This window comes from Brassica oleracea, chromosome C3, assembly GCF_000695525.1.
Source record: "Brassica oleracea var. oleracea cultivar TO1000 chromosome C3, BOL, whole genome shotgun sequence".
In the NCBI taxonomy this organism is placed as follows: domain Eukaryota; kingdom Viridiplantae; phylum Streptophyta; class Magnoliopsida; order Brassicales; family Brassicaceae; genus Brassica; species Brassica oleracea.
This window is the reverse complement of record NC_027750.1, coordinates 95,437-121,224: the sequence shown is the minus strand read 5'-3', so window position 1 is coordinate 121,224 and position 25,788 is coordinate 95,437. Positions and strand designations below refer to the sequence as shown.

At 34.2% G+C, this 25,788-nt stretch overlaps 6 protein-coding genes and 1 long non-coding RNA gene across 8 annotated transcripts; 2 read left to right on the top strand and 5 right to left on the bottom strand.

The window, feature by feature from the left end:
- Nucleotides 1–143: 143 nt before the first annotated feature.
- Nucleotides 144–9,790, bottom strand: LOC106333520. The gene is made up of 3 exons (XR_001268408.1): nucleotides 9,614–9,790; nucleotides 551–642; nucleotides 144–428 (listed from the first exon to the last, which is right to left on the bottom strand). It is a non-coding gene; the product is annotated as an uncharacterized LOC106333520 (long non-coding RNA).
- Nucleotides 9,791–10,595: 805 nt separating this feature from the next.
- LOC106332532 lies at nucleotides 10,596–11,385 on the bottom strand. The gene has a single exon (XM_013771001.1). It carries the CDS (start codon nucleotides 11,330–11,332, stop codon nucleotides 10,772–10,774), a length of 561 nt encoding a protein of 186 aa, XP_013626455.1. The 5' UTR covers nucleotides 11,333–11,385; the 3' UTR covers nucleotides 10,596–10,771.
- A 5,189-nt stretch (nucleotides 11,386–16,574) lies between these two features.
- LOC106334380 (zinc finger protein 1-like) lies at nucleotides 16,575–17,261 on the top strand. Its single transcript, XM_013772670.1, has one exon. It carries the CDS (start codon nucleotides 16,575–16,577, stop codon nucleotides 17,259–17,261), a length of 687 nt encoding a protein of 228 aa, XP_013628124.1.
- A 653-nt stretch (nucleotides 17,262–17,914) lies between these two features.
- On the bottom strand, nucleotides 17,915–18,713 carry LOC106332960 (high mobility group B protein 6). 2 transcript variants are annotated; one of them, XM_013771442.1, is made up of 3 exons: nucleotides 18,319–18,713; nucleotides 18,136–18,198; nucleotides 17,915–18,049 (listed from the first exon to the last, which is right to left on the bottom strand). In XM_013771442.1, the coding sequence occupies exons 1-3, from the start codon at nucleotides 18,682–18,684 to the stop codon at nucleotides 17,969–17,971; spliced, it is 510 nt and encodes a 169-aa protein (XP_013626896.1). In that variant the 5' UTR covers nucleotides 18,685–18,713; the 3' UTR covers nucleotides 17,915–17,968. The 2 variants fall into 2 exon arrangements, with proteins under 2 accessions (XP_013626896.1, XP_013626897.1); XM_013771443.1 differs by having other exon boundaries at nucleotides 17,915–18,040.
- Nucleotides 18,714–19,263: 550 nt separating this feature from the next.
- LOC106334814 (serine/threonine-protein kinase STN8, chloroplastic) lies at nucleotides 19,264–20,986 on the top strand. Its single transcript, XM_013773189.1, has 2 exons — nucleotides 19,264–20,414; nucleotides 20,479–20,986. Exons 1-2 carry the CDS (start codon nucleotides 19,335–19,337, stop codon nucleotides 20,827–20,829), a joined length of 1,431 nt encoding a protein of 476 aa, XP_013628643.1. The 5' UTR covers nucleotides 19,264–19,334; the 3' UTR covers nucleotides 20,830–20,986.
- Nucleotides 20,987–21,005: 19 nt separating this feature from the next.
- LOC106334815 (mannan endo-1,4-beta-mannosidase 6) lies at nucleotides 21,006–23,370 on the bottom strand. The gene is made up of 6 exons (XM_013773190.1): nucleotides 23,169–23,370; nucleotides 22,955–23,085; nucleotides 22,602–22,866; nucleotides 22,127–22,321; nucleotides 21,707–22,041; nucleotides 21,006–21,625 (listed from the first exon to the last, which is right to left on the bottom strand). The coding sequence occupies exons 2-6, from the start codon at nucleotides 23,083–23,085 to the stop codon at nucleotides 21,184–21,186; spliced, it is 1,368 nt and encodes a 455-aa protein (XP_013628644.1). The 5' UTR covers nucleotides 23,169–23,370; the 3' UTR covers nucleotides 21,006–21,183.
- Nucleotides 23,371–23,542: 172 nt separating this feature from the next.
- LOC106334816 (eukaryotic translation initiation factor 2 subunit beta) lies at nucleotides 23,543–24,968 on the bottom strand. The gene is made up of 6 exons (XM_013773191.1): nucleotides 24,786–24,968; nucleotides 24,604–24,708; nucleotides 24,370–24,512; nucleotides 24,155–24,297; nucleotides 24,000–24,085; nucleotides 23,543–23,920 (listed from the first exon to the last, which is right to left on the bottom strand). Exons 1-6 carry the CDS (start codon nucleotides 24,834–24,836, stop codon nucleotides 23,879–23,881), a joined length of 570 nt encoding a protein of 189 aa, XP_013628645.1. The 5' UTR covers nucleotides 24,837–24,968; the 3' UTR covers nucleotides 23,543–23,878.
- Nucleotides 24,969–25,788: the final 820 nt, after the last annotated feature.

Below are 25,788 nucleotides of genomic sequence, written 5' to 3'. Positions count from 1 at the left end.
GGTGTGCAAATATATTACTTTTAATTTTTTAGATAACTGTGACAACTATCCAATAAAAATGTTAAAAATAGCAAAATTAATTTTAGAAAATTGTTTTAAAACTAAAAATTATTTATGAGTTAACACATGATGTGACTTACCCACATTCACCACTTAAATGGTGTAGATTTTCAGCATCAAAGATCAAGGTCCTAATTTTTGGTGTAGATTTTAAACGGCTCTGTTGCTAAGAATGTGTTAAAATGTCCCTAATTGTTAAGGACTACTATAAAGTAAATAATTATTTCACTTTCTAATTGTCACACGTTTTGCATCACTTTTGTCATCCATCGTCTTCAACCTTCGCCAAGTATAATGTAGAGCATATATGTCCAAAATTTTCTCCGATCTCTCGTATATTCTTCTTGAATCAGCTTTTATTTCTTATACTGCAGTAAACAAAGATGATTTCTAAACTGATCAATACACGATTTTATGCTATATTGTTACTCGGCTTTTGCAGAAAAAGTTATGAACTCATTGAGTTAAAAAAAAAAGGTACCATGAATACCTGCAACAAAATCCTAAAGATTCCCAGAATTTCTCCACGTAGAGCCAATCCAACTGTTGCTTTGAGAAAAGTTCAAAGATGATTGCATTCCACTGTTATATATAAAAAAAATTGTCGATCATGAACTTTTAAGTATTTATCCAGGTGATAAATAATAAAACTTTGAATTTAGTATTAGACAAAAGAAAGTAGATGTGAAAGAGCCGGTCGGTCGAGATCAAAATTGAAAATTTAGGAAAGATGATGAAATGATCTGTTGTTTGATAACGGAGAAAATTGAAAAAGCAAAAAAAAAACACATAAACTAAATTTGTAGATAATATAAGAAATTATATAAGAGAACAAAACAGTTTGAAATCGTGGTTAGTTAACTTTGACGTGAACGTAAAATTCTAAGAAAAATTAGGAAGGAGTACCTAAAAATTAGGGATCGAAAATGTTTTTTCTTTAGTTGATTATTTTTAATTATTTTAAATTTTTTTGTAAAATATTATCCATTTGTCAAAATTTCATTTGTCAAGTGACTTGTGTTTTAGTATATAAGGGATTATGAAAGTTTTACTAAATTAATTGATAAAAAATTAAAATGATATCCATGTACCATGAATGAGAGTTTAATATACATTAATACAAATATAGAATATGTTTATAAATTTTAAAACAATACTAAAGATCATAGGCTTCAATATATAGAGCATTTACCGAAAAACTCAATATTTTCTTAGATTTTGAAAAAAATTCAAAAATATTACAATATTATTTAAATGCATAGTTGCATCATGCACTAACATATGATGAATGTCACAGGGGTTTGGAACATTTGTTGTCTCCGTTTCTTTAGAGAGTTAGTCCACCAATTTATGGAGTATTATGAAGTTTTACTAAATTAATTGATAAAAAATTAAAATGATATCCATGTACCATGAATGAGAGTTTAATATACATTAATACAAATATAGAATGTGTTGAGAAATTTTAAAACAACACTAAAGATCATAGGCTTTAGTATATATGGAATTTACCGAAAAATTAAATGGGTTAACACATAGATTTTAAAGAAAATTAAAAAATATGACAATACTGTTTTAATACATAGTCGCATCTTGCACTAACATATGATGAAGTTCAAAGAGGTTTGGAACCTTTGTTATCTCCGTTTCTCTAGATAATAACGATTTTATATATAGTGGTTAGTTCACCAATTTAGGGAGTATTATGAAGTTATACAAAATTAATTGATAAAAAATTAAAACGATGCCCATGTACCATGAAAGAGAGTTTAATATACATTAATACAAGTGTAGAATGTGTTTAGAAATTTTAAAACAACACTAAAGATCATAGGCTTCAGTATATAGAGCATTTACCGAAAACTCAATATTTTCGTAGAGTATAACACATAGATTTTGAGAAAAATTCAAAAATATGACAATATTGTTTTAATGGATAGTTGCATCATACGCTAGCATATGATGAAGGTCAAAGAGCTTTGGAACCTTTGTTGTCTCCGTTTCTCTAGAGAATAGTGATTTTATAGTGGTTAGTCCACCAATTTAGGGGGTATTATTAAGTTTTACTAAATTAATTGATAAAAAATTAAAACGATACCCATTTACCATGAAAGAGAGTTTAATATATATTAATACAATTTTCGAATGTATTAAGAAATTTTAAAACAACACTAAAGATCATAGGCTTCAGTATATAGAACATTTACCGAAAAACTCAATATTTTCGTAGGGGTAACACATAGATTTTGAGAAAAATTCAAAATATGACAATACTATTTTAATGCATAGTTGCATAATATATGATGAATGTCAAAGAGGTTTGTAACATTTGTTGTCTCTGTGCCTCTAGAAAATAACGATTTTATAGTGGTTAGTCCACCAATTTAGGGAGTATTATGAAGTTTTACTAATTTAATTGATAAAAAATTTAAACGATGCCCATGTACCATGAAAGAGAGTTTAATATATATTAATACAAATGTAAAATTTGTTAAGAAATTTTTAAACAACACTAAAGATCATAGGCTTCAGTATATATAACATTTTCTGAAAAACTCAATATTTTCGTAGGGATAACACATAAATATTGAGAAAAATTCAAAAATATGACAATATTGTTTTAATGCATAGTTGCATCCTGCATTAACATATGATGAAAGTCAAAAAAGTTTGGAACCTTTGTTGTCTCTATTTCTCTAGAGAACAACGATTTTATAGTGGTTAGTACACCAATTTAGTCCACCAATTTAAGGAGTATTTTGAAGTTTTAAAAAATTAATTGATGAAAAATTAAAACGATGCCCATGTACCATGAAAGAGAGTTTAATATACATTAATACAAATGCATAATTTATTTAGAAATTTTAAAACAACACTAAAAATCATAAGCTCTAGTATATAGAGCATTTACCGAAACATTTAATATTTTCGTAGGGGTTAACAAATAGATTTTGAGAAAAATTCAAAAATATGACAATATTGTTTTAATGCATAATTGCATCATGCACTAACATGTGAGGAAGGTCAAAAAGGTTTGGAACCTTTTTTTGTCTTTGTTCCTCTACAAAATATAAAGTGGTTAGTCCAACAATTTAGGGAGTATTATGACATTTTACAAAATTAATTGATAAAAAAATTAAAACGATGCTCATGTACCATGAAAGAGAGTTTAATATACATTTGTATAATAAAAATGTAGAATGTGTTTAGAAATTTTAAAACAACACTAAATATCATAAGCTTTAGTATATAGAGTATTTACCGAAAAATTTAATATTTCGTAGGGGGTTAACACATAGATTTTGAGAAAAATTCAAAAATATGAAAATATTGTTTTAATGCATAGTTGCATCATGAACTAGCATATGAGGAATGTCATAGAGGTTTGAAACCTTTGTTGTCTCTATTCCTCTACAGAATAACGATTTTATAGTGGTTTGTCCACCAATTTAAAGAGTATTTTGAAGTTTTAAAAAATTAATTGATAAAACATTAAAACGATGCCCATGTACCATGAAAGAGAGTTTAATATACATTAATAAAAATGTAGAATGTGTTGAGAAATTTTAAAACAACACTAAAGATCATAGGCTTTAGTATAAAGAGCATTTACAGAAATATTTAATATTTTTGTAGGGGTTAACAAATAGAATTTAAGAAAAATTCAAAAATATGACAATACTGTTTTAATGCATAGTTGCATCTTATACTAATATATGACGAAGGTCAAAGAGGTTTGGAACCTTTGTTGTCTTTGTTCTTCTAGAGAATATATAGTGGTTAGTCCACCAATTTCAGGTGTATTATGAAATTTTACAAAAGTAATTGATAAAAAATTAAAACGTTGCTCATGTACCTTGAAAGAGAGTTTAATATAAATTAATATAAATGCAAAATGTGTTTAGAAATTTTAAAACAACACTAAAGATCATTGAATTTAGTATATAGAACATTTACCGATAAAGTTAATATTTTCGTAGGGGTTAACACATATATTTTGAAAAAAATTCAAAAATATGACAATACTATTTTAATGCATAGTTGCATCGCGCACTAACATATGATGAAGGTCAAAGATGTTTGGAACATTTGTTGTTTGTGTTCCACTAGAAAATTGCGATTTTATAATGACTAGTTCACTAATTTAGGGAGTATTATGAAAGTTTACTAAATTAATTGACAAAAAATTAAAACGGTACGATGAAAGAGAATTTAATATACATTAATATAAACATAGAATGTGTTTAAAAATTTTATAACAACACTAAAGATCACAGACTTTAGTATATAGAACATTTACCGAAAAACTCACTATTTTCATAGGGGTTAACACATAGATTTTGAGAAAAATTCAAAAATATGACAATGCTGTTTTAATGCATAGTTTCATCATGCACTAACGTATGATGAATGTCAAAGAGGTTTGTAACTTTTGTTGTCTTTGTTCCTCTAGAGAAATAACGATTTTATAGTGGCTATTCCACCAGTGTATGAAGTATTATGAAGTTTTACTGAATTAGTTGACATAAAATTGAATTGATGCCCATGTACCATGAACTAGAATTTAATATACATTAATACAAATGTAGAATGTGTTTATAAATTTTAAAACAACACTAACGATTATAGGCTTTAGTATATTAATCATTTACCGAAAAATTTAATATTTTCGTAGGGGTTACCACATAGATTTTGAAAAAAAAATTTAAAAATATGACAATATTGTTTTAATGCATAGTTGCATACTGCACTAACATATGATGAAGGTTAAAGAGGTTTGGAACATTTTTTTTTGTCTCTGTTCCTCTAGAGACTATATAGTGGTTAGCCCACCAATTTGAAGAGTATTATGAAGTTTTACAAAATTAATATATAAAAAATTAAAACGATGCTCATGTACCGTGAAAGAGAGTTTAATATACATTAATACAAATGTAGAATGTGTTTAAAAATTTTAAAACAACACTAAAGATCATAGGCTTTAGTATATAGAGCATTTACCGAAAACTCAATATTTTCATAGGGGTTAACACATAGATTTTGAGAAAATTTCAAAAATATGACAACACTGTTTTAATGCATAGTTTCATCCTGCACTAATATATGAGGAATGTCAAAGAGGTTTGAAACCTTTGTTGTCTCTGTTCCTCTAGAGAATAACGATTTTATAGTGGGTAGTCCACCAGTTTATGGAATATTATGAAGTTTTACTGAATTAGTTGACATAAAATTAAAACGATGTCATGTACCGTGAAATATAATTTAATATACATTAATACAAATGTAGAATGTGTTTAGAAATTTTAAAACAACACTAAAGATTATAGGATTTAGTATATAAAGCATTTACCGAAAAACTCAATATTTTCGTTAACACTTAGATTTTGAGAAAAATTCAAAAATATGACAATATTGTTTTTAATACATAGTTTTATCCTGCACTAACATATTATCATGGCCAAAGAGGTTTGGAACCTTTGTTATCTCTGTTCCTCTAGAGAATAGTGATTTTATATTGGCTAGTCTACCAATTTATGGAGTATTATGAAGTTTTACTAAATTAATTGACATAAAATTAAATCGATGCACATGTACCATTAAAGAAAATTTAATATACATTAATATAAATGTAGAATGTGTTTAGAAATTTTAAAACAACACTAACGATAATAGGCTTTAGTATATAGAGCATTTACCGAAAAATTTATTATTTTCGTAGGGTTAACACATAGATTTTGAGAAAAAATCAAAAATATGACAACACTGTTTTAATGCATAGTTTCATCCTGCACTAATATATGAGGAATGTCAAAGAGGTTTGAAACCTTTGTTGTCTCTGTTCCTCTAGAGAATAACGATTTTATAGTGGGTAGTCCACCAGTTTATGGAATATTATGAAGTTTTACTGAATTAGTTGACATAAAATTAAAACGATGTCATGTACCGTGAAATATAATTTAATATACATTAATACAAATGTAGAATGTGTTTAGAAATTTTAAAACAACACTAAAGATTATAGGATTTAGTATATAAAGCATTTACCGAAAAACTCAATATTTTCGTTAACACTTAGATTTTGAGAAAAATTCAAAAATATGACAATATTGTTTTTAATACATAGTTTTATCCTGCACTAACATATTATCATGGCCAAAGAGGTTTGGAACCTTTGTTATCTCTGTTCCTCTAGAGAATAGTGATTTTATATTGGCTAGTCTACCAATTTATGGAGTATTATGAAGTTTTACTAAATTAATTGACATAAAATTAAATCGATGCACATGTACCATTAAAGAAAATTTAATATACATTAATATAAATGTAGAATGTGTTTAGAAATTTTAAAACAACACTAACGATAATAGGCTTTAGTATATAGAGCATTTACCGAAAAATTTATTATTTTCGTAGGGTTAACACATAGATTTTGAGAAAAAATCAAAAATATAACAATACTTTTTAATTAATAGTTGCATTCTGCACTAACATATGATGAAGGTCAAAGAGTTTTGGAACCTTTGTTGTCTCTGTTCCTTTTCAGAATAGCGATTTTATAGTGGTTAGTCCACCAATTTAAGGAGTATTTTGAAGTTTTAAAAAATTAATTGATAAAAAATTAGAAATATGCCCACGTACCATGAAAGTGAGTTTATCATACATTAATAAAAATGTAGATAGCGGTTAGAAATTTTAGAACAACACTAAAGTATAGTATATAGAGAATTTACCGAAAAACTCAATATTTTCATAGGGGTTAACACGTAGATTTTGAGAAAAATTCAAAATATGACAATACTGTTTTAATGCATAGTTTCATCCTGCACTAACATACGATGAATGTCAAAGAGGTTTGTAACATTTGTTGTCTTTGTTCCTCTAGAGACTTTATAGTGGTTAGTCCACCAATTTAAGGAGTATTATGAAGTTTTACAAAACTAATTGATAAAAAATTAAAAGGATGCTCATGTATCATGATAGAGACTTTAATATACATTAATACATATATATAATGTAATTAAATTTTTTAAAACAACACTAAAAATCATAGGTTTCAGTATATAGAGCATTTACCGGAAAACTCAATATTTTCGTAAGGGTTATAGATTTTGAGAAAAATTCAAAAATATGACAATACTGTTTTAATGCATAGTTGTATCATGTACTAACATATGATGAAGGTCAAAGAGGTTTGAAACTTTTGTTGTCTCTGTTCCTGTAGAGAATAGCGATTTTATAATGGTTAGTCCGACAATTTAGGGATTATAATGAAGTTTTACAAAATTAATTGATAAAAAATTTAAACTATGCCCACGTACCATGAAATAGAGTTTAATATACATTAATAAAAATATGTAATGTGTTTAGATTTTTAATGCATAGATTTTGAAAAAAATTTAAAAATATGACAATACTGTTTTAATGCATAGTTGCATCCTGCACTAACATATGATGAAGTTCAAAGAGGTTTGGAACCTTTGTTGTTTCTATTTCTCTAGAGAATAGTGATTTTACAGTGGTTAGTCCACCAATTTAGGGAGTATTACGAAGTTTTACTAAATTAATCGATAAAAAATTAAAATGATTCTCATGTACCATGAAAGAGAGTTTAATATAGATTAATACAAATGTGAAATGTGTTTAGAAATTTTAAAACAACACTAAAGATCATAGACTTCAGTATATAGAGCATTTACCGAGAAACTCAATATTTTCGTAGGGGTTAACACATAGATTTTGAGAAAAATTCAAGAATATGACAATACAGCTTTAATGCATAGTTGTATTGCATATGAAAATGGTCAAAGAGGTTTGTAACATTTGTTATCTTTTCGTTTCTCTAGAGAGTATCTATTTAATAGTGGTTTGCCCACTCATTTGGAGAGTATTATGAAGTTTTACTAGATTAATTAATAAAATTTTGAAAGGTGCCCATGTAATATGAAAGTGAGTTTAACATACATTAATACCAATGTTAAATGTGTTTTGAAATTTTCAATCAACACTAAAGATTATAGGCTTCGGTATATAGAGCATTTACTGAAAAACTCAATATTTTCGTAGGAGGTTGTAAACACATAGATTTTTGATTTTGAGAAAAATTCAAAAATATGAAAATACTGTTGTAATGCATAGTTTCATCATGCACTAACATATGATGAAATTCAAAGAGGTTTGGAACCTTTGTTGTCTCCGTTTCTCTAGAGAATAACGATTTTATAAGATGAAGTATTACGAAGTTTTACTAGATTAATTAATAAAATTTTGAAAGTGTGTTTAACATACATTAATACCAATGTTAAATGTGTTCTGAAATTTTCAATCAACACTACAAATTATAGGCTTCAGTACATAGAGCATTTACTGAAAAACTCAATATTTTCGTAGGAGGTTGTAAGCACATAGATTTTTGATTTTGAGAAAAAAATTAAAAATATGACAATACTGTTGTAATGCATAGTTTCATCATGCACTAACATATGATGAAATTCAAAGAGGTTTGGAACCTTTGTTGTCTCCGTTTCTCTAGAGAATAACGATTTTATAGCGGTTAGTCTACCAATTTAGGGAGTATTATGAAAGTTTTACTAAATTAATTGATAAAAAATAAAATGATGTCCATGTACCATGAAAGAGAGTTTAATACTCATTAATGCAAATGAAGAATGTGTTTAGATTTTAGAACAACACTAAAGATCATAGGCTTCAGTATATAGAGCATTAATGAAAAAAATCAATATTTTCGTAGGGGTTAACACATAGATTTTGGAAAAAATTTAAAAATATGACAATACTGTTTTAATGCATATTTGCATCATGCACTAACATACGATAAATGTCAAAGAGGTAGAGAATAGGGATTTTATAGTGGTTAATCCACCAATTTAGGGAGTATTATGAAGTTTTACTAAATTAATTGATAAAAAATAAAATGATGTCCATGTACCATGAAAGAGAGTTTAATACTCATTAAAGCCAAAGAAGAATGTGTTTAGATTTTAGAACAACACTAAAGATCATAGGCATTTAAAACAACACTAAAGATCATAGGTTTCAGTATATAGAACATTTACCGAAAAACTCAATATTTTCGTAGGAGTTGTTAACACATAGATTTTGAAAAAAATTCAAAAATATGAATATTATTTTAATGCATAGTTGCATCCTGCACTAACATATGACGAAGGTCAAAGAGTTTTGCAACTTTTGTTGTCTTTGTTTCTATAGAGAATAACGATTGTATAGTGATTAGTCTATCAATTTAGGGAGTATTATAAAGTTTTACTAAATTAATCGATAAAAAATAAAAACGATGTCCATGTATCATGAAGGAGAGTTTAATATACGTCACGCTAGCCTAGCCTAACTAATGGAGTGTCACAGCCTCTAAACAGGATGGTTTATGATATTAAGAAGCAAAAAAATGATTCTCAATGAAATTCATCCATCTACTGCCTGTCTTATACTACATGAATACTAGATCCAAAAACCGATCACACACTTCCTCCGGAGAGCACAACCGAAACAAAGAGACCACGGGCGATAGAGATACCTCTGTATAGTTGGGAGAACACGAAACAGCTTCCTATCATCGGAAAGACGAGAGGCGGCCACGCTCGCTCGCATCGTTTTTTTTTGTGTTCGCTCGCATCGTTGGTTAAATTCATCTTGAGACGAATAGTTAAAAACTTTTTTGAGACATAGACTTTCTAAAAGAAAAAAGAAAAAAAGTTTGATTTCCTTCCCCACTCACCACAAAGATAATCACTAATTTAAAACTACATGGGCCTCGTAGCAAACGGGCTTCCATATTAATATTTTTAATACGCGCACGATAGGCGAGTGATCACACGTTCCAATGGCAGCGGCCGACACCTTCAGTTCAGATGACCCTCGTTTTTTCTTTTCGGCAGTCAGTTGACTTCTTAACTCATTATTTAGTTTTGTTCAATGATATTAGTTTTTCTACAATTCTATTTAATATTATTTAATATCTAAAAAAACTTTGATCATTCACAACACTAGATCAGTAACACTGGAAATTAACATAATTGAAAAAAAGTTAAGAACATAACATTAAATAAGAACATTCTGGATCATCAGATGAAAGTAAATCAGTTTAGCTCCTCTAGTTGATAAAAAAGGGTTTAATTACTCTTAAGACCAGATGAAATAACTTCAGCAATTTCGTTACTACTTATTAGATTTTAGAATACGGCCAAGCCAAAGCAACATTTGGAAAGAAGAACAAATCAATGAACCACCAAAACCCATTGCATGTGTGTGTCATTGCTTGAAAGACGACGACGGCTTAATGTAACACAAAGACAAAGGGTTGTTCAAACTCACAGTTACACGGAAGCATGTCAAGATTACACTTGACAACAAAATATCATCAAAGTTTCAAATATATACTAAGCCCAGTGAAATGCGACTTTTCTAATCTCCTGATCAGTTATTTCTGTTCATTCCCTTACTAAACAATAATAATAATAAATATATGAAATAACAAAAAGCATGAAACTGTTTGGAGCTTTATCTTATTACTGACATGGTTGATTAAATATAATAAGACGATGGGGATTACAAATATATTAGGGAAACATACAATTTATAAGAAAGGTTTCAAAAAACAACATACAATTTATAAGAAAAGTTTTATTTTCCAGATTTTTATGCTGAACCCCATAATATATTACCAGATGAAACATCAGCTAATTCCGAAGCAAGAGGGGGATTGTGATCTGCGAATGGGGTAGTGATCAATAGAAGAGTCAAAGGACGAAAATCTTCTAATGACCTTCCCTTTTGTGCGAGACTTGAACAGATGGTACTCATTCTCATCGATCAGCACCCTCTCCGACAGAGACGGTGACGAAGCCGACAGTTTCATGACCTTTTTATTCTTCTTGTGACCACCTGATGATAACCACAAGAGTCTGGTATGGATTAGTGCTAGGATTTTCTTGATGGGTTTTCTTGAGCCACGACGGATTTGTTCGCTGGAGAAGGACAAATGACACGGCGGAGGGGTGAGAGGCAGCGGAGGTAGCTCCGAGGAGGGGTGCTTGTGCTTGGGAGTGCCGGGATGGGATTCCCATTCGAACGGGATGGAACCGGCGGCTCCGTCGTAGTAGTAGATTCTAAAGGAAGGACAAGCTGGGGCCTGAGAAGATAACCTTTGTTTGGTCGACGGTATCTTGTCGGAGAAGGTGGCCATGTCTTGCTTGCTCATCAGTGACGCATGACGGTCAGATCCATTGGTTGGCATTGTTGTCTTGGGAGGGAGAGAGAGAGAGAGAGAGAGAGAGAGAGAGAGAGAGAGAGGGATCTGTGCATATAAGACATATGGTATCTATTAAGTATATATGGTGCCTGGTGTTCTGTACGTTTTTTTATTTTTACTTTTAGAGCATCATTATTGGAGAGTTTTTAGGGTGAAGTATTTACCGGAATATAAGAATCCGTCTCTTAACTTTTAACTAGAAAATGTAAGAATCGGCTGTTAAATAGAGTTTTAAAAACCGGTTCTTAGTATTTTTTAGTTAAAAGTTAAGAGACGGTTCTTATATTCCGCTATCCCACCCTAAGAGCATGTGCATTGCAGGTCCTTAAGTGTGTTGCTTAGTATTTTTTATAATTAAAAGAAAAGATAAAAGGCAAATTAATTAAGAATCGACTCCTAATTAAGGGTTTAAAGAATCGACTCTTGCTTAACATGTAGGAAGGGGATTGGAGTTCTGATTTTGGGAGAAGAAGAATCGACGAAGTCTCCGCTCTCCTCGACGATCGGTTCTGATTCTATCCGTCCTCTCCTCGATGCAAGCCTCCTCGAAGAATCTCGTCGGTGCTCGCCTCGTCGACGAAGTCTCTCGGTGGAACCCATTTACAAAAGTGAATGGATGAGCGAGACGAGACCAGTGCCGAGGAGAGAGAGCCCGTGGGGTTTACTGGAAGGTCACCGTGAGCCCAAAGCTCACCGCTGCAACGATCGTGTTGAGGACGTCGTCCAGGTTCGAACCTTTTCCTTCTTTCCTTTCGAAGTACGATTTTTTATTCTTCTTACACATCGATAAGCCATTGAATCTCCCTTAAATTTCGTTTATTCTCCTAAGATTTATTGTTGAGATTTAATTGGAATCGCTCAAGGAACCAGAAATGTAGGATGATGATATGGTCAATAGAATTTAAAATGATGAAAAATGAGAACTTTCAATCCATTGCCTTTATGAATCTGTAATCTTCAGTTTCGTTTGTTGAAGCTTGTAGCATCTATTGTAATTGTTGTGATCTTGACACAGTTTCAATGCATTAGAGGAATTGAATTTGCCTGCCCTTGAACATGATTCTTGCAAATTCTCGCAAGAAGACAATAAAAAGGTTTAACCCTCAGGCCTGTTTTAATAGTATATGATTTCAAGTAGATAGTGTTCGAGGCATTGCTTCCTCTTAGACATTTGTTAGTTTAAGGGCTGTGACATTAAAACCAGTTTGACTACCAGATAACAAATTCTCCTACTCTTTGTTTTTGTTTCAGGGAAGAGATAAATAAGTACAATGTAGAAGAGCTCATGATAACAGCGTCACTGCAATGTACTGAGGACCAGCCAAGCCGTAGACATGTGTACTTCGCAGAAGACAGGTTAGTCCCAGCATCTTCACTTTGGGATAGCTTTCATAGTTTTTATTCAATATGAATGTTTATATACGGACTGTTACTGTTAAGTTTGATGACTTGTTGTCTGTTTGAGTTTATGTCATCTATGTTTAAGTTCCTTTCTGTGTTGTTTGTTGTATTCCGCTTAGAAGTTTAAGTTTCTGTATGTGTTTGTTGTAATGGATTCTCTGTTTTTCATGTAATGGATCATGTAATGGATCATATAATGGATTCTCTGTTTTCCAAAAGTATTAAAATTCATGTTTGTGTCTATCGTGTTTGATTCTCTGTAATGGATTCTCTTTTTTTTTTTGCAAGAATTTTTAACTTAAGAACCTAGCTTTGGAGGACTAAAAATCAAGTGATTCTTAGCATAAACTCTTAACTTACTTTTAATACTAAAATATTGGTTAAGAGCCCACTTAGGGGTTATTGCAATAAACATGCTCTAAGAACCCTCCAATTATCATGCTTTTAGAGCACTCTCATTGGTGAACTCCCCGAATCTCGATTCTCAAAATTCACTTTTAATTATTATAAATAAATTAATAAACCAACCAATCGTGGACCATCACATGTTAGTGGGATCCGCAAACAGCGTTGATACAGGTTCATCCCAACGAGCTCAAGTGATACACAGGTTCATAAAAAACATGTTATTATATTAATTTTTTTTCTTCGAAACTGTGTGAAATGGAAATGCTCTTAGCCTTCGGTGCGTAAGGAAGAATTAAAAACAAAACATAACGCTGCAAAATGACATGCTAGTAGGCGAGGTTAATAGTTAGATTGATACATGTTAATTATGTCAAAAAGCAATCGCTCACATGAAACTAACCCTTTTCTAGTTTGACTGTTTGAGTTTCGATTCAGAACACTTATTATCATGGAACTATTGTTTTCAGATGATGGTTATGGCAAACAAATATCGCCTCAATAAGAGAATTATTCTATTCAAACAGCAGAAGTAAATAATATTTCGTCGTATAGGCTAGTAGTTTTATTTTTTATTAATCACATTCCTAACGTGAAAAAATAATATATATATATATATATATATATATGTATAAATAGGTTTTGCATGTTCATTTAAGAATTTTAAAAGACTATTAAATGATATATCGGTTGATCATTATAACACTTTCGTTTTCTCTTAATAACAAAGATGAGATACTATGTCACATTTCACGTATGATACATATAATACTATTTACCAAATGATGTTCATACTCAAGCTGTCAAACCAGCCCAATAATATAAGGGATTTGGTTTGACGTAACGATTACCAAATTTTGTAATAAAAATATATCAGAGAACTATTCCCTTGTGGATTCATGCATAATTTTTTTGTTGCATCTAGATGTGTCTTAGATCTCTGTGCACTTTATAAGATTAAGATTAAGAAAATTTACTTTTTTAGATAAATATATATTCCGAAATTGATAAGAAAATTAAATTTTAAGACTGTTATAAATATGAGTTTAAGAATTGTAAACTTATTCATTCACTTAATAATATACAAACACTAAAACATATATTTGACTTAGTTTTGCTCTTTACTTTCTTTGAGTTTAATTCGCGTTTGTTCATTTCCTTATCGACGATGTTTGTAACTGAAAATTCACAATTATTTTTCCTAGAATTTGACAATTCCACATTTATGGTTGCGCATAACGCTAGATATTTGTATCGCATGTAAATAACAATCACGATTGGTCTATAATAATATGTATAACCTAAATCGGGTGTAAATGAACATCTACTTGCACACGAAGACGCTCCCATCGGTTGATATAAAAGAGAAATATGTGTGTGGGATACTGGAGAAGCATTTATGAGTAGGGCCGTAGATGAAAACAATATGAATTGAACAATTGGGGTTTTGTAATTAAATAGGAAAGCAGTATGACTAAATGAGGCACGACCCATGCATCTTACATGTGCTCCACATACCACTTCCGGGCCTTGCTTTCCCTAATACTGATTCATCCCCATGGTCAGTCCATTCTCATTGCATTAATTTCTTTCAGTGTCATACTCATGCCCCTAAACTATGAAAAATAAAAACATATTTTTCATTATTACTTACTTTGCTTCAACATCCAAAAACTATAAGATCATAATGGTAACATCACTACGGACCACTCTTGTGAGTAAACTTATATTGAACGATTAAATACACATATTCAGTTATAACTAAATACATTTTGGGGGGTCAAAGTTGTTACCAAATACTTAAGTTAGTGGTTAAACAGGCGAGAAAAACGACGTCTAGATTATATCTAAATAAACTTGTAGTCATTTGTCAAGAGAGAAGACGCAAGGCAGGTGGCCTTGAAGAAATACTTAGATAATTCTCAGCCACAAAAAAAAAGAGTAGTATGCGCAGCTACATATGATTGATGATAATTCTCTTAAGTGACGCTATTTTTTCAAGCAATTAGAGTAGCTCCCCCTATTCGTAACATCAGCTACTTACAAGTTATGTGCTAAGATAAAACTTACTAGATATACACATGGTATCTATAATAATGCACATCCTCCTCATCGTACACATGCTTATCATCGACCTGCAGGGACACCAATTGCATACGCCTTAAGCTGAGGAGAGAACTAAAACTGGAGGATCCGCTAGATACTTCGTTGGATAGGAAATCATCACCATTCACCAACGTGATTCATATTGTCAAACACTGTCAAAGCACGTTATGTACCACTGCTTTGTTTTGGTACTAGGAACTAATTACTCTGCGCAAGGGTGTAATTTGTTTATTATTATTATTTGTTGTAAAATGGCTTGTTTATTTAATTTTGTTTTTAATATTTTATACTGGTTTAATATACTAAAATTAATATCAATGATGTATTTCATATAAAAATAGTTTAATAGAAATTGTATGATAATTTTTTATTTTTTAAAATATAATTCTTACGAGTATCATCACATTATCATCAATGTCTTCAAGCAAATCTGGCCTGATCTTAATATTCCAATTTCAACCGATAGTTCCAATAAAGATAAATCATATACTATTATATATTTACCCTAGTTAATCTCTATTATAATCTAATATAAGTAAATATAATTCTAGAATAATGACACCAGCTATTTTATCATATGCATGGTTACACTCAGGGCCGTGCCTGACAGGTGTTCACATATATTGACAAAGTTCAAAAATTTAAGCTTAGATAAATATACTATACGTATTATAAGAAATCGGTTGAATAATTTTATTGTGTGTTTGGAAACAAAATGTGAATATTTTCCATTAAAATACAAAATAGAGAAAAGTAAATGTAACGGATCTTTAAATACAAAAATTAAAACTGGAGTTTCTATTTTTAAATTCAAAACAAAAAGATAAGTAAATGCAACTTGCTTAATCTTGTTTTGCAGATTCACAAACAACTAAGCCTTGGAGTTATGTTTCCTAACACAAGATGACATATTCATCATTTAAACATTTTTTAAAAGAGAAAGTGTAAACTGAAACGGACAGAAGTTAAGATAAAATTGCCAAATAATGAGGTTAATTGATCATTTGAAATTATAGATAAACGGTAATAGAGAATTATATGAATGGAAATGGAAAGCAGAAAAGTAATTAGCCGTAAATCTTGAGTGAATCTCCTTTAAAGAATCGAAGGCAAAAGGCAAAAAATACTCTAAATAAGCCGTTTACTTGAATGTACTTGCTAAACTTGGGATTCTCTACCATAATTATGAAGATTTTCAGACATTAATGATTTACCCTAATGAAGAATAAATAGAACCAACTCGTGTTCCTCTCACATCTCATTATTCACAAACAAACACAAACCTCAAAAGAAAACTTATTTTGTTCCTTTGACCATGGAACTCAACCTCACTACATCATGTTCCTCCAACAGTATCTCATCGTCTTCGAATGAGATGGGGTTTTCAACCGATACCAAAGGGAAAATGAAAGAGAAGATTGCGATTGAGCCAGAGTTTCGCTTCTTGTTAAACAAAGACAGCATAAGAAACTCTAGTTTCGGAGTTTTAAAAGAGGCAGAAGGGATGAAGAACGAGGCTAAAGCGAGGGTGTTTGGTTGCACCTTCTGCGAGAAAGAGTTCTCTACGTCTCAAGCCTTAGGAGGACACCAGAACGCTCACAAGCAAGAGCGATCATTGGCCAAAAGGCATAAAGAGATGGATATGAACGATCCTGGGTTCTCCTTCTACAGCCAGTACCCACCAAGTGGTGATTTCTTCAGCAGTAGCAACCGCTCGCAGTATGGTCTTGGGGTTCGTTACAATCCCAACATTGGTAAATCGAAGGCTTATCCCTTCAACATCTTCCGATGTCGATTAGGATATAGAGAGCATAACATAAATTCCCATATCCCTCTCCTGTCTCACCTCTCGTGCCAAAACACTGACGTTTTTTCCAAAAATTTGATTTCAAACCTAGAAGGCAGCATTCATATGAATAAGGAGGAACAAGGCCGGAAACAAGAACAAGCAGAGACTGATACTTGCAAGGATACTGAGATAGACTTGTCTCTGAAGCTGTAGATTGCTTTCATATATTTTCTTTTTCTTTTATTAGTTGTTTTTTTTAATTATTCATTGTGTTTTTAATCATAATGTTAGCTTATATAATTTGATTTGCGTGGCCTTCTATTTTTTTTTTTTTTTTTTTTTTTTTTTTTTTTTTGCGTGACCTTCTTTCTATTTGACCATACCGAAAAAGTATTCTCTGTATTTATGCTAACTTCTAAATTTCAGAACTTAAACCTTAATTTTTAATTAGATTTATTGGAATTGATTGATAATAAGAACAACTCACAAAGATTCTAAAAACATTATAATTAAAAAAAATTAATAAAATATTATATTGAGTATCTCGAAAAAACATGAGGGTTCTTTTTCAAAATTTCGTCAATTCACATATAAAGATAGGTCTCAGCTTGTTTTCAGTTTACTCTAAAATTTTATAAGCTATTTATTGAGAAGATTTATGAAAGTCTTTTATACAGGTATAGTTTTTATGTTTTTTTAGTAAAATATTATTATTTTTATAAGATACTTCTTCCAATACAGATACTATAAGAAATCTTCTCAGCGAATAATATAATGGGCCTGTGGATGAAATGAGAAGGGGCCCAGCATAAAAAGGCGTAAGTAAGGAGACATTAATTACAGAAACAAAGCTTTTCTTAAAGACAAAAGACAAAAGACAAAATCATCAAAGGAAAGTGGGGGTTGTTGGTCTGTGCCGCCTAGTAGTTTGCTTCCTTTGATAAGTCACTTGCGATCTCTCTGCTGTCTGCTTCCGGTTCATCTGCTGTTTCCTGAAAATTCTAGATGGAAACAAAAAGTGTTGACAAACACAAGAAGAAAAATGGAGATAAGATGATTAAAATGATAAGAAGATAGGCATGCTTACGAAGCTGAAGCTTTTCCTCTTCTCCTGCTCTTTCGCTCTCAGAGATCGGACTGGCAAAATTTTCTGTTGACCAAAGCAAACATTAAAATCGATATTAATGTCTGCTTGAGAAATGGAAGCAAAATGTAGTCTAGATAATGAATGGATTTTGGAGAGAGAGAGAGAGAGTAGATATTTGGTTACGGAGGAATAAGAGTGGAGCTCCTTCAATCTAAAGAGACGATCGACTTGGATTTCAAGGCTTTTCTGGAGCTCTCCTCTTTGGAGGAGTTGGCTCATCTTCAGATCCAAGGCCCCGTCTCTCTCCTCCAGCATTTTGTCAGTCCTCTCCCGATCCTCTCTCAACCTCTCGAGTTTCTTCTTGAAGGCGTCCAGCTCCTCCGCAAGTGAAGCGTCCATTGATTCAACAACAGGAACTGGAACAGGATTATCCTTGGCATCATCATGAAGAGGAGGAGCTTTGGCCTTTTTCAGCTGAAGTTGCGTATCTGCTGCTGGGACGTTGAAGATGTTTCTTGGCTGGAGAGCTTTTCGACCTGATGATTTCATTTTCTCTATCTTTGCAGTGTTATTGAGGAGGAGCCTCCAAATAATAAAGGATATATGCTTCTTCTTTTTTTTATTTTTTTATATAGATTTGAATTTGAATTGGTTTAGGCGCTTAACGGATACCTTCTTTTTGTCGTATTGCATGGTTCATCTCTTTCCCTGACATATTTTTTTTTATTCAGATTCGGCAATTTGGAAACCAACTACAAAGCTCAAGAAACAAAGACCTTGACCAATTGAGATATAATTGTATTATTGATTTGTTTTTTGTTTTTTATAAATACCCCTGTATTAAAAGATAGAAATTCATTTGGCATCTTTTATCAGAGTGTTAACACTAAAAGTTAAAAGTTTAAATCAAATAGAAATTATTTATTTATAACATACACATAAAATGCATGCCAAATAATCTATTGAAAAATAGGGGAATCCACGCATTTTACTCGCACTATATGCTACAAACAAATATTCAACAGAAGACATAATTGAGAAAATGGGCTTTGTTAGTTGGGCCAGTTGAGTAAGAAATGAGATTGAGAAAGAAAGATGGCGGGTTTAGGTGAGGTGTGTCTCTACCATCACCACATACACAAGAAAGGGATGGAGATAAGATTGTTGGGGAAGAAGGTGGAAAGAAGAAAAGAGAAAAGATGGCTTCATCTCTTTTCTCCCCAGTCACCAGCGGCTCATTTCCTTGGCATCTCAAATGCGGTTTCTCCCCTCACACTCGCCTTTCATCCCTCCATAAAAACAGGCTGAGATGCAGCTTTTCTCCGGAGGACATTCCTGTTGATTTTGTTGGCCAGTCTCTCTCTCATTATCTCCCTGCTTTCAACGATACGCAGAAATGGGCATCCTTGGGACTTGTGTGGTTTTACCTGACGGCGAGGCCTGGTGTTCTCGTCGGGGCCATTGACGCCTACCTCCTCGCTCCACTCCAGCTCGGGCTTGACACTCTGATCGGGACAAGGAGGTTTAAGAGGTCCGATTTCTTGGTGACAGAGAAGCTTGGGGAAGGGTCTTTCGGAGTGGTGTATTCTGGGGTACTTCTCCCAAAGAATTCAAGCGTAGATGAGGCGAGGCTTATGAACAAGGCCACACTTAAATCTTTGGTGGGGGAAGAGTTTAAGGAGAGGGTCATTCTCAAGCAGGTTAAGCTTGGGGTCCGAGGTGCTCAGGAATTCGGCGAGTTCGAAGAGTGGTTCAACTACAGACTCTCACGCGCTGCTCCTGACACCTGCGCTGAGTTTCTCGGTAGCTTTGTCGCCGACAAGACCAATACTATGTTTACTAAAGGCGGCAAATGGCTCGTCTGGAGGTTCGAGGGAGACCGTGATCTGGCTGATTACATGAAAGATCGGACCTTTCCTTCCAATCTCGAGTCCATCATGTTTGGCCGCGTTCTTCAAGGTGTGGAGTCTGTGAAACGTCGTGCACTCATCATTAAGCAGATCATGCGCCAGATCATTACATCTCTGAGGAAGATCCATGATACCGGCATTGTTCACAGGGACGTTAAGCCCGCCAACTTGGTGGTTACAAAGAAGGGTCAGATTAAGCTCATAGACTTCGGTGCTGCTGCTGATCTTCGCATCGGCAAGAATTACATCCCTCAACGCACTTTGCTTGATCCTGACTACTCTCCTCCTGAGCTCTATGTCCTCCCCGAGCAAACCCCTAGTCCTCCTCCCGAGCCTATTGCCGCCTTGCTTTCCCCCATTCTCTGGCAGGTTCGTTCCTTTCTTTTCATTGTTTTTCTTTTCTTCCCTTAATCTGGAGTGTTCCTTCTCACAGCTCAACAGTCCGGATCTGTTTGATATGTACTCTGCTGGGATTGTGCTTCTGCAAATGGCCGTTCCGTCCATAAGATCTTCTGCTGGTCTGAAGAATTTCAATCTAGAGATCAAGTCACTTGAATATGACCTGAATAGATGGCGGGACAGGACTCGGACGAGGCCAGACTTGACCATACTAGACCTGGACTCAGGCACAGGGTGGGACCTCGTCACTAAACTTATATCCGAGAGAGGTTCTCTGAGACGCGGACGCCTTTCAGCCGCTGCTGCTCTCAGACACCCTTATTTTTTCTTGGGTGGTGATCAGGCTGCTGCTGTTCTTTCTAAGCTTAGTTTCAGCAGCAAGTAATTTCTTATCATGTACACAACTCTCTGTTCCTCGAATAAACTACTCTTTTTTTTTTCTAGTATATGCTCTGCTTCTCGATTCACAATCAAACCAGCCTGAAGAAGGTATGTTTGTATTTATACATGTCTGGTCTGGAATGAAATTTCTCATTTCTCAAGCAGGTAAAGTAAGTTCACTCACCTCAATATACAGACATACTATATATAATTAAACAACACTTGTGCACACTTTGCTGTTGTTGTGATTCACATAAGGTTTTAGTACTTAAAAAGCGGCATCTAGGACAGTGTGATATAAATATATACACATTAAACACTGATATTTGTATTACCGTAGCTGTGATTCACAAAAGGTTTAAAGCTCGTCCTCGTGCGAAAGAAGGGCATCGAGGGCAGTGTGATTCTTTTTCTTGCATCCCCACTTGCATCTCCAGCCGCACAAGGAGTTGAAGATGGCAAGACGTTTGGATTGCAGAGATATGATTTTTGAAGCGGTGTGAGCTCTCGTTAGATAAACCGCGTAGCCATCATCCATGAACTCTGCTCCCTGAGGGAAGACCTGCCACACCAGGCTTCCCGCACCTGCCCCTCCTTTCCTTGTTGAGTTAAGGGTCATCTTGTACACCGTATTTAACATCATGTCACGGAAACTCGTGTTGAAACCAGGGTCATGTGCGGACACACCAAACTCTGTGAACAGAACCGGCATTCCCAAGTACGTCTCTGCGTCCTCCACATGAGCTTGCATCCACGAGTTAGTGAATTCCAGGAAAGTATCTGACACTGCCGGAGATATCCTACAGTTTGCAATTCCATTTACTGGCATTTTTAAGCTGTTCTCACCGTTTTCAGATTCAGGGCACAAATCAAAAACTTACCAGGCATCTGGATAGACGTGAACCGAAGCAAAATCGACGCCAAGAGCTTGATTATTTCTGATGAAGTCGGTTCCGACTTGTGCAGCGTAGGGGTTGGGATTGAATTTGGTTCGAGCTGGAGCAGAGGGACCATAGAAGCCTTCGAGTCCGATCTCTACCATATGTTTAGCATCTAAGCTCTTCACAAACACTGCCATTTCTTGTATCCAAGACTGGAGTTTGTCACCGGAAGGATCGGAGGGGCAACGGGGCTCATTCATGAGTTCCCAGGCGAAGATTGTGGGGTCGTTCTTGTATGTGATGTTTGTGAAGGTGTTCACTCTATTAAGCACCGTCTGCAGTGCAACCACATTCATGTTACAAATATATATATATATATGTATTTTTTTGGATAGATAAAGCAATGGATGGAATAATCACCCGGACATGGGATTTGTAGAAGTCTCTCAGGGTGGGGTTGGTGAAGAAGTCGTCATCAGAAGTGAGATTAAGACCAGAGGCATTGCCCCATTTAACGTACTGAGCTTTGCCCCCATAGTCGTTCCAGTTGTTGACCAGTGAGAGTATAAGTCTGATCTTGTACTTTCCGGCCTCGCTCACCACGAAGTCCAGGGCCTGCCCAAATTGCTCAAACCTTTAAGCAAAAAAAAAAAAAAAACTCAGAAATGGATGCTTCTGCGTTTATGTCAAAGATGACATCTGCAAAATCTTTTATTAAATGGGGTAATATCAAAGAGAAACAAGTTAGAACGAACCAATGTGTTGCTGGGTTTGGTGGTGATGACAAACATAATACTGTTTTGTTCAAAATTTAGAGTTCATAGGAATCTAGACTGTGGTTTTACTTCACTATAAAATTTGGGTTATTCCACAAGGCATAGATTATCGATACTACCTTGAAGACATCTTCATCGTAAACAGAGGGGGATTTCTGGAGAGCTCTCCATTGACCGTCGTTGAAAGCCCAGGTCCTGCCTACCGTTAAACCAACTGCCGAGGCTTGTTGGAACACGTCCGTCACTTTGCCTCTCGTGGAGTTATCAGCTGCCAGAGTCATCATCCAGTAAGTGTTGAAGCCATTCACGTAGAATGGTTGTCCATTTAGGGTGAACTGCTGCCCTTTCCTCTGCACCATCTCCCATTCTTCTTCTGAGTTAACCCTGCCCAAACACAGTCTTAATATGTCAAGTCTTTTCTTCCTGTAAAATAATTCGGAGATAAAATCTGTGATCATTAGTAAATGTGTACCCATGGGAATTTGCAAGAGCTCTGTGCTGTGTTAGAATCATGAAAACCGCAGAGCAGAGCACGAATCTGAATCCAAGACGGTCCTTCATTTTTTTACAGGTGTATCGATGAGGGGGGAGCTTCATATTCATCTGGTTACATGTTTGGCGGGTATATATATATGTATCCAATAAGACATGAACTCGATTATTAAAATCCAAAACTTTTAACTTACAAGGCAAGAGAAACAAACGTTCCTAGTTCCAAAACTGAGAGATATGAAACTTGAAGCACATGGCTCCTAGGTATCATTTCAGAGGATTAAAGTGTGAGACAATTCCAAAGTAACGCGTCCCTGCCAAGCTAAGATTCGAAGAGCACCCACTTCTCGACAGTGGAGTTAGCTGACATGTCAAACTCAGTTCATTTCGTGCAAGCTTCAGTTAAGACCAACCCATCTTCTAAGTCATTTTACAAACAAGATGATTGAGATCTGAGTCCAGGAAGCTTACTTGCATCTTCTGCCCACGATAAAATGGTATAAAAGGGGCATATACGGTTGTCCTATCTTTTTACCCCCCCCCCTGGATTTCTGGTTGAGCACGAAATTGCACAATGTGATCATAAAGCAACTTTCTTTTTTTTCTTTTGGTTGTGACATCTTTGATAGGGGAGGAACTCGTGTTTTTGCATTACATGCATATATAACAGAAAAAAAGTTACTTTCTTTTTATTCTGGTATCCATTAGCCTATTCTCAGCAACTAATCATTAAGGAAGTTTCACAAAAATTTCCAACAATTTTGCTCAGTATTCACCGTCTAAGGAGGCAGTAACTTCAAAACAGTATTGTAAAGAAAACATATTCTGGTTGGTTCTCAAATCACAAGAAAATCTTACAATGCCCCACCCAGCACGTGGCTCTTAAAGTTGAAGAGTTCCATATTCACAGGGGATTCGGTTCGTTGATCGATGCTACCAAACCACACTGCAAGACATTTTACAATTTCACATCTATCTGAATGCAGCAATTAGGCACTTTCAGACATTATAGTAGTTCTACTTACCATCTCACAGCTGAGAGTGGAAATACCATTGTCCTCCGCGAGAGCTGTGTCTGGACTTTTGCAGCAGCTGCAGATTACGAACGCATCTAAGACAAATGTATACATATCAGACAAGACTTCCATTGCAAAAGAGAGAAAAAGACAATGAAAGATACCAATGTATCTCTGAAACACAGCTTGGAAATGCTGAGAAGACACTAAACCCTTCATCTCAAGCTGGTGCTGTTTGTTGAGCCATCCCTTGGTCTCCATTTGGCCAAGTAAGAATTTTATGACATGACCTGGCTTTCTATGCATCCTGGAACATACATACATAGCTTTAAAAAGTGATACATAGATCAACTAGGAAACAAAAAAACAAGGGTCGTACGTTGTGCAGAGATGAGCAAAGTCTAAACAAACTGTTATCTGTGTCCCTTGTGCGAGGAGCTGGGGACGACGCATCATCACTGTTCTTGGCCTCTCTGTGGAAACCTCCTCCTCACGAAGCATATCAAAGACCCTACTCAAGAGCTGCAGAGCATAGAGAAGCTGGGATCATTATCCAGAGGAATAGCATTACTCAAAAGCGCAGCTAATTTAAATTAAAAAAAAAAAAACACACCTCTGCATAGCCATAATCGGGCTCAGAGTCGTAGGTAGCGTCTTCCCGTATAAACAGCTTTTTCTTCTTCTTCTTCTTCTTTTTGGAAGGATCCAATTTGGTGACCTACATCATCAGCATAAGAAGCTTTAGCAAAGCAGAACATACAAGGGATGAGCTAGTTTCAATGATACATCTAAAACCTTGTCGAGCTCGAGTTTCCAACAAGCCTCCTGCTCTTGCTGTAAATCCATCGTTGCCGGCGGGTCCGATCAGACCGTCGCCTGAAAAACTAATTGATTGAAACGCCACCAAATGGGCCTCCTTAAGAGTATCTTTTCATATAGAGGCCCAATTAGTGTCCTATATATATATATTTATTAGACATTTGACACGATACGAAGATTGCTAACGGGTCCGTATCTTATATATATACCCATGTTCGAAACTAGTCGCGCTAGTGGGGCGTTGACCCCGGACCTAGCGAGTTACCGAAAAATCGGGGATTAATCGGAGTATACGCGGAGATTAGTTTTTATTATTTTTTAATTATAAATATATGTATATATATTAGTACATGTAAATATTAGACAAATGAACAACGTAGGCCAGTGATACTGGAGTCATGTCTTGCGGTAAGAGGTCTAGGGTTTGATTCTTCCGAGTTTCAATTTTTCTGTTGTTTTTAATTGCGCTAGACGAGAAAAAAAAATTTAGAAACCAACTGCACTTGTCCCACATCGACTAATTTTACTCTAAGGGGAGTCTTGAGTCTTCTATAAATACAAGGAGAAAGTTTCCACTATTTCCAGACAACCGGGTTTCTTCCATGGCCCAATAATTTGTCACCAAAGTCCAAAATTTAGTTGAGTAAATCGGTTTATGTCCGATTAATCGGCAATTAGTCGGTTTTCTAAATGATTAATTGTGTTTCCGATTAATTTCAACGATTTGGCTAAAATCGAAACGGGCCTTCGACGCCTAGCGCCCAGGCGGCCGGCTAGGCGGCCGCGTTTTCAAACAGAGATATATACCAAAGAGGATGGAGACACGTGGTGTTTGGTAGTGTATCGGTGTTTCTCACGCGTTTATTTTTATTTTTTAATTCTTACTCTCACGCGCATGACGTTTGTTACGGTGAAGTGCTGTTTGCTCTAATTGGGCTTCGCTTATCTTTTTTTAAATTGAGCCCGCTTTTTATTTGAG